At 24.1% G+C, this 11,094-nt stretch overlaps 2 protein-coding genes across 2 annotated transcripts; both read right to left on the bottom strand.

Annotated features, from left to right (window-relative positions):
- Positions 1-406: 406 nt before the first annotated feature.
- On the bottom strand, positions 407-4,732 carry LOC112681235 (tetratricopeptide repeat protein 4). The gene is made up of 8 exons (XM_025551500.1): positions 4,477-4,732; positions 4,200-4,347; positions 3,839-4,128; positions 3,569-3,761; positions 3,387-3,504; positions 3,157-3,313; positions 1,227-1,406; positions 407-605 (listed from the first exon to the last, which is right to left on the bottom strand). The coding sequence occupies exons 1-8, from the start codon at positions 4,482-4,484 to the stop codon at positions 518-520; spliced, it is 1,182 nt and encodes a 393-aa protein (XP_025407285.1). The 5' UTR covers positions 4,485-4,732; the 3' UTR covers positions 407-517.
- Positions 4,733-6,560: 1,828 nt separating this feature from the next.
- Positions 6,561-8,911, bottom strand: LOC112681236 (protein C-ets-2-like). The gene is made up of 4 exons (XM_025551501.1): positions 8,654-8,911; positions 8,388-8,583; positions 6,805-7,405; positions 6,561-6,694 (listed from the first exon to the last, which is right to left on the bottom strand). The coding sequence occupies exons 2-3, from the start codon at positions 8,559-8,561 to the stop codon at positions 6,806-6,808; spliced, it is 774 nt and encodes a 257-aa protein (XP_025407286.1). The 5' UTR covers positions 8,562-8,583; positions 8,654-8,911; the 3' UTR covers positions 6,561-6,694; position 6,805.
- Between the last annotated feature and the right edge of the window lie 2,183 nt (positions 8,912-11,094).

The raw sequence follows: 11,094 nt of genomic DNA, 5'->3' as shown, positions 1-11,094 counted from the left end.
TTTTACATTTTAGTATAGTTAACTTAAAACTAATTTTTGAAAAATTAAAAATACTACCTATGTAATACAACAGTTGACATGACACTTAATGATTTCATTTTTTACATGAATACATTTTACATTTTACATTATAGTATAGTTAACTTAAAACTAATTTTTGAAAAATTAGAAATACTACATATGTTATACAACAGTTGACATGACAATTAATGAATTCATTTTTTACATGAATACATTTTACATTTTACATTATAGTATAGTTAACTTAAAACTAATTTTTGAAAAATTAGAAATACTACCTATGTTATACAACAGTTGACATGACAATGAATTCATTTTTTACATTAAAAATGAAAATTCAAAATTTTATAAAAATGTATACAAAGTAATACAACAATTTATATATTTAATTTATAAATACAAATTTTTAACATACGTTTTGCCAACATTAACAATAACACAAAATTAAGTAAATAACTAACAATTTAAGAACAAGTATTACCATTTATTGATTTTATTATGGCGCATTTTCTAAAAACTCTTTTTCGTGTTGACCTTCAGCAACATAGACCATAAACACTGCTGTTCCGTTGTTAATTGGACACCTACAATTATATGTAAATTATTATATACATGTTAAGTAATAATTATTTATTTAAGTGCATACAAATAAATTGAGACTATTTTAAACATAAGGTATGATTTTAAATAACTTATCTGAAACAACAATAAAAATTCAATGCTAGAAACAAATCACTTAATACATTTTTTAATTACTCAAATCAACAATTTTTAATTCATATAAAAACTAATACTGTTTTTTCTTCCAAATAAATGAAAGTAAGATATTGAAATTTAATTTTAAATTAACACATTGTAAAAGTAAACATTTCAATTAATTTTAATTAATAGAGTATATTGTCAAAACAAATGACAACATTTTATTTAGAATGTCTATTATATCTCAAGAGAATTCATAAAAACCTTCACAGACTTAAGTAGTTATTTAAATATCAATTTAATAAATCTTTTTTTAAAGATTGAATTTACCTTTGTATAAAATTATAACAATGAGTTCTCTGGATATATTTTGTTTTTAGAAATGACTATTTATTTCACAATATGGAATACTAATAAAGTTATTTGCTTTGATAATTATTTTTAATTTTCATGTTAATAAACCAAACAATAGTGTTTTAGATTAACAGAAAATAGTAACATGATACCTTAATAATGTTAGTGCTTCTCCTAAAGTACATGTTTGTGTTTCTATTTTTGTAACTTTGGTAGCAATCTTAAATTCATTTAAAAGTTCAAAATAAACATTTACAGTGTCTGCACTATATTTTCCTTCAACATCCCATTCTGGTCTTTCAGAAAATATTTCCATTAAGTAGTCATAAAACCTGAAAAAAGATAAAATGAATAAACATTTAAGCACACAATTTTTCAAAAATTATAAATGATGATATTAGTTAACAAATTACAAATTAATTAATTTGATAAATAATGTTTTTATCATTTAAAAAAAATCACATCCTAGCACAATTATTTTCATTGTTGCAAATTACATTATTTCAATAACATACTAAATAATTTTAAAACAAGAAGGAAAAAATGAATATTTAATTTAGTCACTTTCATATTAGAACACGTAAAACAATTGTAAATGCATCTATGATTTCATTTATTTCAAAGAATTTATAAATATAAATTTAATAGATTATCAATAGGGCCTGGATTTAAATGCACTTAAAATCATACAAATATGCTCTAAAAAATAGCCAAAAATGTCCTTAAAAAATGCATTTTACCACAAAAATGACATAATTTATTTTATGTTGAACATTATTTAACACACTATTTAATACATTAAAATCACATTCACACATAATACAAGCAACTTCTGCGAGGTAATACGAACTAAGTAATTATTTTTTATTTGACCGAATACTGGTGACGTACCATAGACAATAATAAATTAAGATAAGATAAAAACTGAATCGAAAAAAAATTTTATTTAATAAAGATTAACAATGTGTTCGAAAAACCCAATAAACCTACTTTAATATCAAGAAAATAATTTTGTCTTTTGATTTTATTTTGAATATGCTAAATTTGTTTAGTATATCGAACAAATATGCATTAAAAATCAAAATAATGACCCAATAATACTAAAAATATTCTAAAAATGAAAAAACGTCGAAATATGCAAAAAATGCAAAGTAAAATTTGTAGTTTTGAAACCCTCATTACATGAAACGAATTATGTTCTTAGAGAACACTGTATGATCAACCAAAAAAATATGCACTTTGCATTGAAATCCAGGCTCTAATTATCAATTAATTTAATAATTTAAATTATCAATTATACAAAGTAAAAATAGTTGAAACAATTTTGATTCATACAAATAATTTGACAAAGTTAATTAAGTCTAGTAGCCTTATAGTCTTGGTAAAAATTATATTTTTGAATATTCAACTTCATCAATTCTAACAATAGTTGTATATGTCTCTACAAACTTAATTAATTAGAAGTACTGAATTTAAAAAATTTTTTAAAACTTTTTGGTCTATTGTATACCGATTTCAAAATGAATATATTATTATTTCAAACCGTATTGTTTTAAATACTTACTCTACAATCTTTAGAGAAGAAGCTTATTAAAATAACTAAACATGTTATCTTTTATTTTTCTAATTTACATAACAATAAACCACAATCTTCAATTATTAATTTTTTTAAATGAATATAAAAGTTTCAAACTTCAAAATAATTTTACAGTTTTTTTTTTTTTTACATTTAAAGATTTCCTTTCTAAGATTCATTTTCTAAAAATGTTTATAATAATATTATAAATGTAAAATCAAAAGAACTATCATTGAACAGGTATTTTTTTTTGACCCTGTCATCATCACATTAATATTATAAAGATGTACCATAACAGATAAGCTTGTCCATTTTCCTAACATTATTATTATTCAAAATATTTTTTAAGTAAAATTATTAATTATAAAGTTATTTGCAAATTATACTATTTTAATTGTGTTTTTGAAATATATAAAAAGTCCAATTCAAGTCAATATAGTATCTAAGTTCAAATTATATATATATATGTATTTTTCCCTATTTCACTAATAGTTGAATATACTGACGTAGAATCTTCATGAAATTCTTGTATGATATCAGAAGTCTGATACTCTGGATACAAAAAAGTAACTGGCCATACTAATCGATTCTCTACCAAATGCACTGGCTGTACTAATCCAGGTACTTTAGGATCTAACACCGCTAAATCTTTGATCGGACCACTTAATTACCAATATATAAATATGATTATAATTACCATTAAATATAAAACTTAAATATTGCTTTCTAAAATTACTTTTTTTGCCAATAATACACAATTGTCTTTTGTTAAGTTCATCTAATAATCTTTGTTTTTCGACTTCTCTCTGTTTTTGAATCTTCATTGTTTTTCTTTTTTTCATCTCTATAATTTTCTAATTAGTTTAAAAAATAATACATTTAACATTGCATTACAATTAATTTAATTCCAAATTTTACTTTAGATTTAATTGCTTCTTTTTTTAATTCCATTACAATATTATCTCCTGGAATTTTTTCCAAATATTTATCACAATAATCTACACATTTATCAAACTCTTTTAATTGGATACAGCAATTTATTGCTCTTAAGATTGTTTTTTCATAGTCAGGTTTTATTTTTAGGGCTTGTTCAGCAGCTATCAAACTTGACCTAAGAAAAAACAATCAAATAATTAATATTAATTATTTGAAATATATGGTAATATGTTTCTCAATTGAATTACATGCCTGAAGTTCTTTAAAAAATAATGAGAAGCAGACATATTGTTAAACATTTGAGCACGCAATTGATCATTTTGAAAATTTAGTTTAAGGCCTTCTTGATAACTCATAATGGCTAATTTATATTTACGACACTTGAAATTAAAATTTCCATCTTCCTTGTGTTTAGTTGCCAACTCTTCAGGAGTGTTATCATCTGGATCATATCGAAGATTTTGCAATCCTTCAACTAGAGGTGATAGCTCATCTTCTGGTTTAGGAGGCTTGCTCATGAAAAATGGATGCTTTTCCATTTCCTATAACAATATGCCAAACCGAATAAACATTATTAATCACACAACTCTATGAAATAATAGTTGAAAGTCACCTCGCGCCATGTTTCTTCTTTCCAACCATCTTTATAAGGTGTACGCTGCAAATTGTCTATAAAATTATCCAAATCTTCGTCAAGACGAATTGCAAGTTTTGCACGTTCCTCATCGGTCATCACCTTCTTATTGGGGGCATCTAAAATCCTAAAAAAAAAATTAAACAATCAATAATTTACAATGGTTTAACACTCGACATCTGTGCAAATATAATGTAAAACAAAGTTCTACAGTATTTAAATTGAAAATATACAAATAATAGATAAATAAGCTTACTTGTCCATTTCAATTTTAAAGTTTCACTATGGTAAGATGTTACACTACATAACTATTCACCAGTTTCTACCCAGGTATTCTTCATAAATGTTTTGGATATTGATTTTTTTTTAATAATAATATTTTTACGAGCACATGTTATCAAATCTTATCATAAATTGTCAATGATATTCTTTGTTTTTCCATGAATATTTAAAAATCCGCGTTTTTTTCCACACGTTGGTTGAACAATATTTATTGAGTCATTTTACTTAATAAATTACATTGATTATAGACGTAAACTGGGGCAATTGCCCCTCTAGAATACATTAGGAAGGTCAGTGCCCCCTCTGATATTTAACATACCTTGTTTTAAAATAAATACAAAACAACTGATTATAGCTATTACTATAACATTTTTTTTTTTAAATCTTAATTTTAAATTTTCGCTTATCTAACATAATGTTAGAAAATGAATGATTTTATATAATAATATGTAGGTAATAAAGCGGCGTTTAGCCTCGGACACCCTTTTCGTTAAATATGTAATTATATTATTGCCCTCCCTTAAAAATGTCTAAGTTACACCTATGACATTGATAATTATTAATTAATAGTCATTTTAACATAACTGGAATATTAGGATATAGTATTCTTGTGTACATTTACCACTCTATCTTATCACCCAAAATCAAATGGATTAGTGCAATTAGGATCTTAATTCTTGAATCTTGATTCATCAACAAAACATAATATTGAATTTAAACTTTTACTATTGTTGGTAAGTGGCATAGGTACCAAATTATTTATAAAATTACTTTTATTTGACTGAGATATAACAAAAGGAGGATGAGTTAAAGGAGAGTACTTTAAGATCAATTTTTTATAATAGTTTACAGCAGATGATCATTCTATTCAAGATTTTGTGAACAAAAATAACATCAAAAACTAACCATCTGGTCTTCAACGTCTTTAAATACGCAAAATTTACAATAATTTCTGTATTATGGTTAATTATCGGGGTTTTATAGGCATAAAATTGAAGAAAGTTTCTCTTGACCTTTTCTGGTTTATTATTGAAATATATTTGATAAGAATACTGTACCAAATTATAAAAACAATATAGTGTTTTAAGACATAAAAGATTATTTAAATCATAGCATGTACATTAGATGAACCCTAAAACAAAAACTTTTACATTCTATTTATATATGCATTTATATTAAATAAAATTTATAATATTCTACTTTTTTTATTATGTTAATACAAGAAAATATAATCTAATTATCTACTTATCCTGATGTTTGCAATAGTGAACATTTACACTACCTTATATTTATCGAATCATTTTATCATACAATATTTTAATAAATAGAACGTTAAAATATCCTAGCCCCTTTCAAAGGTAATTGATTTTTTTTTAAAAACTAATCTGAAGATTGGTTCAATGATTATTAATGTCTCTCTCCATTTTTCTCTGTTACTTATATTTCTCTTTAATTCCCAGTATATTCTTATTCCAGTATCTTCCATTACTTGCTTCATGAATGGTTTTTTAGGCCTTCCTTTTCCAGATTTTCAATTGCTCCCTCCATTATTGTGGTTATCCAAAAAATATTCTTTATTATATGTCCAATTCATGCTTTTCTTCTTAATTATAGTGTATAACATGTTGATTTTTGATTATTCATTTCCCTGAAAACCTCAACATTCTTTACCGTTTCTATTTTATTTTTTATAGAATTATAATCATTTTAAATATAATTCAATGAAACATCAGGTAATTTAGAATATTTTAAAATAAATGACATGCATTACACAGTAAACATTTAATATTTTATCACATAAAAATATTAAATTAATTTGAGTTATCTTAAAGTAATGTGAAAACAGCTTCTATTTCATGAGTTTTACGTAACAATATATATTATTAAACTGTAATTATATAAGATAATATTTAAAAAATAACCTAAAAATGCAATAAATATAATTTATATACTTTCTTAAAATAACAAACGGATGCAATATTCTAAAAAAAGGTAACAGAAAAATGTTAGCATCAACATTTTTAGTTACCTTATAAAATAAATAGTTTTAGTACTAAATATATTAATAATTCATTATATTCAAAAATTTAAATACAATTTAGTATAGAAGATGATTAATGATTAAAAGATGATTTTTCATAAGCTTCTTATTTTGTCTTTGCTTGTTTTGCCATAAAAATATTCATCCACAACTATATTTAAAATAGTCAAATCAATTTTTAAATTATTATTTACAAATAATTATTTTTTTCACATTATATTATTAACTAAAATGTATACTCATATTAAATTACTTTAATACCTTAAACAGATTGTTGTTGAAACATATTTTTCATATCCAAAGGACTATGACCAATCATAGATTTTATGTCACCAGAAAATTTATAAACAAATTTCCCTTTGGCTCTTTCTATTATACCTTTTCCATAATGGTATCTTAAAGCTGCAGCCATTTTGCTGTAGTCCATTTTCCAATTGTTTTTCACCAAACCCCACATGATAGAAACAGTATTTGGCTTAATTATTTTGAATGTTCCTTCGTTGTCTACCCATTCAATTACATTTTGATACTCACTATCTGTTAATAAATTTAATAGAAATCTCCAGATTTCTATATTATGATTAAAATCTGAAGTTGAAAACATTTTATTTTTATAGTTAAGTAATGTAGGTATATCAATACATTCTTCATCTTTTTGTTTTATGTACACTTTGTGCATAGTCTTAAGTAGACAAACATGTGTCCAAAAATCATCAGTAGGTGACTTGATTTCTAAAGCAGCAATATTCCAACAGAAATTATCTGAAGTCAACTGTTTCCCATTTACTGTCAAATGATCTGTGTTTACATTTTTTAAATTATATTCATTTTCAGCCCATTTTATCCAAGTGTGAACTTGTTCCTAAATAAAATATACTTAACTGAATAAGCTTGTATTTTATTTTATATAAAAAATTCATACCAAATTGTTTGATAACAAATAGTACTACTAAATATTCAACAAGATTTTTTATGATTTGTATTGTCTTATCAATTGTAAATATTTAAAAATATAAAAATGTTACGATGGCCAATTTACTTATTTAAAAGCAATACTTTATTTTCATAATTATTCACATTTTTCGATTAAAATTAGAAATTAACAATGTCATTTAATCTAAAACTATATTTCAATAACTATTACTTTAACCATTTCAGTTTTATCAGCCAGTAGCATGGTTTTATTTTAGACTTAATGTTGGATAAAAAAAATATTTGCATTATGAATAATTTATTAATTTACTAATGAAAATTTTGGTTTTTTAAATACTTATAATTAACACATATATAATATATTGAAAGTTATTTTTTGAAAATTGATGCAAATATGATAAATAATTTTAAAAATTAGTCAATCTTGTGAGTAAATAATATTTTTGTTTACAGCTATTATTTAAAATAAATCTTTAAATTAAACAGTTTTAAAATATTAAATCACTATTTTATTCATAAAGTAGTCTTCTTTACAAAAAAGTATTTTACACAAATCTATTTAATGCTTTTAAAATAATTTTCCTCTGTAAACTAGGTGATAAGTATTCAGATGTTAATACTTTACTTATATCTAAGATACTAATAAGCTTTATTTTGTTATAATTCCCATAAAATTGAAAAAAAAACTCAAAAATAATATTCCATCAAGCTTATTTCTTAGTTTGAAGTATTTACATAAAAATTAATTTTTTAGTCTTTAATTATAATGGAATAATGTAGACACTTATATTAATATCAATAAAATTATAATGCTGAAAATGTAATCACATTTTTTGGTCAGTATACTTTAAATATTATTTAATATTAATTATTATAATTATTATAATACATTTATATAATTATGTATATACCTGATTCCATTTACATGGATCCTCGGGTAGTTTGAATCTAATATAAAACTGTTCCTCCACAACCCAATGAAAACCATTTTTGTCAAATACTTTACAGTTTCTATTGTCAAATGTTCCGGCATTTAATCTTCTACCAACCACAAAAACAGTCTCATACCACTCAGTAGAATCCATAGAGGATCATTCATTGTAATGCCTATTAAAAAAAAAAAAATTATGAATGTTTAAACATATATATGTATGAATTGAAAGAATGAATGGCTTACCTTCACATACTGATATTTACCAACAGCTAGATGCACATATTTTCGATTGTAAGTTAGTTCCATATTATTTACCGTCGATTAATTATTCAATAGCAAATTTAAAAATGTGTCTAACACGCAAAGGCATTGCGTAGAAAGACAAATACAACTTATTAACATAAACACCTGAAAACATTCAAAAACCAGTTAATAAGTTGAATACATAGCATAATATTCGTTTTAAGTTATTTAGAACTTCTAACGTAGATTTTTCAAACTTTAATGATAATTGATATAAATTAATTGTGATAACAATAGTGGTGATAACAATTGATAATAAAATTAATAACGGATCACAATAGAACAATAATATTACACAAAGCTATAGTATTATTACTCTATGCACAAAGCTGACGAATAAAAATTACATTATGTAGTCGGACCAAAAATTTTCATCGGCGTTTAATTATTTAATGATCTATGATTAGATAGATTTGATAGGCATAAAAAACGCAGCGATTTGAGGAGGAAACTTGATCGTTCAAAAATGTTCATTAGGTAACCCAAATATTATAAATATTTTAAGTCCCGATATTTAATATTTGTGAGAATTTAATAAAATAGGTAAGCTTGTACACAATTATTATGAAGTTGGTGAACTATCTACTTCCAAGTTGTGTTAAAAACGTTGGACTAGAGGCAGGCCTATATTTAAAAATTTGGCGCTTCCGGGGAATTAATTTATGCCCCCCCCCACCAAATATAAATAATAATAACACTTATTTCGTCCATAATCAAGATCCTTTAATATTAAAATATAACTTATAAATGAAAATTATTTAATACTTTTTTTAATTAACAAATTAAACAAATTATAACATAATACAACATACAATTTCTTTTTTTTTAACCAACAAATTATAATATAATAAAAATACAATTTTTTTTTAATTTACAAATTATAACATAATAAAACATACTATTTTTATTTTTTTTTTCATTAGGTACATAATTTTTAAAATTAATTTTGCTAAAATATTTGACCGCCCCTGAGACTTGATGCCCCCAGGCATGTGCCTAACCGTGTCCCCTCCCTCCTAAATAAAGTTCTGACTGAAGGAAAAGAGATAATTTTGTTTATTTATTCGTCAAGAAAGTAGAATGTAAAAAAGATTCTTTGGAAAAAATTAACGGAACCTATACCTTCCAAAAATATCTGATGTGTAGTGTAGGTATTTCGGCTCGGTTTTCGCCTCACCTTGTGTCTTTTATGGAAAAAAAATCTAAAAAATCACACGAAAAAAATTTTCGTTAACGTTATTAAATTTATAGCATAGAAGTAAAACGTTTAACATTTTTTCAATACAACAAATTAGTGTCGGCATATTTGTAAGTGATTTTATAAAATAATTAGAAGCTTAGAAGGTTGAACAGAATCCAACTACCAAGTTCATACAAAACCTTTCCCGAGATTCAAAATCACTGGCAAAGTTGAAGTTAGTCACCAAGTTAATGGAGTTTTATTATTTATTAATATTATTATAGTTCTATTATTTTAATATGAAATCAATGGTATAGCTAATAATATATGTTACAATACTCGTATTGTTATTTTTTCTTGTGGCTATCAATCGTTAAAAATCAATTTTTAGCTCAATTTAAAAGTTATCAAACAGGTAATTGGTTTAAAGTAAAACAGATGTACAATTTACAATATTCGTGGCTTGTGAAAACGCGTTTAAATGATTGAATTTCACACCCATAATCAGTGTTCGACTTGAGGGGGGACGCAAGAGGACCGAGTACCTCAACTAATTTTTAGAAATTTTAGCGTCCCTCTACTATAATTACGCTATAATCATAACGCTCAGCCAGTTTTGGGGACGTTCTTTTTTTAAAAGTAAATAGAGTCCCCTTTCTTTAATTTTGCCAAGTCAAATACTGTCCATAATCACACATAAAATCAAAGCTGTACCGAGCCATTTTCTATCGTGAGGCAGAACTGAAGCAATGCGCCCCTAGGTTGCAGGGTTGACAAACTCTCAGTTTCTTATATGTTTAATACGATTCGAAAAATCTGAAAAATTGTAATTGCTATCAATATTTTGGAAATAACCATAATATCAATTTTGATATCAATACAGACTTAGAAGTATTAAATACCCAAAATAATATTTACATTAATTCAGTTTTAGAAGAGTTAAAAATACACAATGAAATAAATAAAAACTTTAATAATATTTTAAATGTAGGTGAGGTAATAATTCAGGCTACACATTAATTTGTTTATTTTTTCTTTTTATAAACTATTTATTTATATATTAATTTACTAATATTACCTAATTACTAATTATTGTTTTATTTTATTATTTTATTACAAAATATAATTATGATAAAGCTGCAATAAATCAGCATGAATTTAAACATTTAAATTTAAAATATAAATTAATTTATTATTATAT

Source organism: Sipha flava, unplaced genomic scaffold (genome assembly GCF_003268045.1).
Source record: "Sipha flava isolate LNK unplaced genomic scaffold, YSA_version1 18829_pilon_pilon, whole genome shotgun sequence".
Taxonomy (NCBI): domain Eukaryota; kingdom Metazoa; phylum Arthropoda; class Insecta; order Hemiptera; family Aphididae; genus Sipha; species Sipha flava.
Note: the sequence above shows the minus strand (reverse complement) of the source record. Positions and strands in the feature narration are given on the sequence as shown.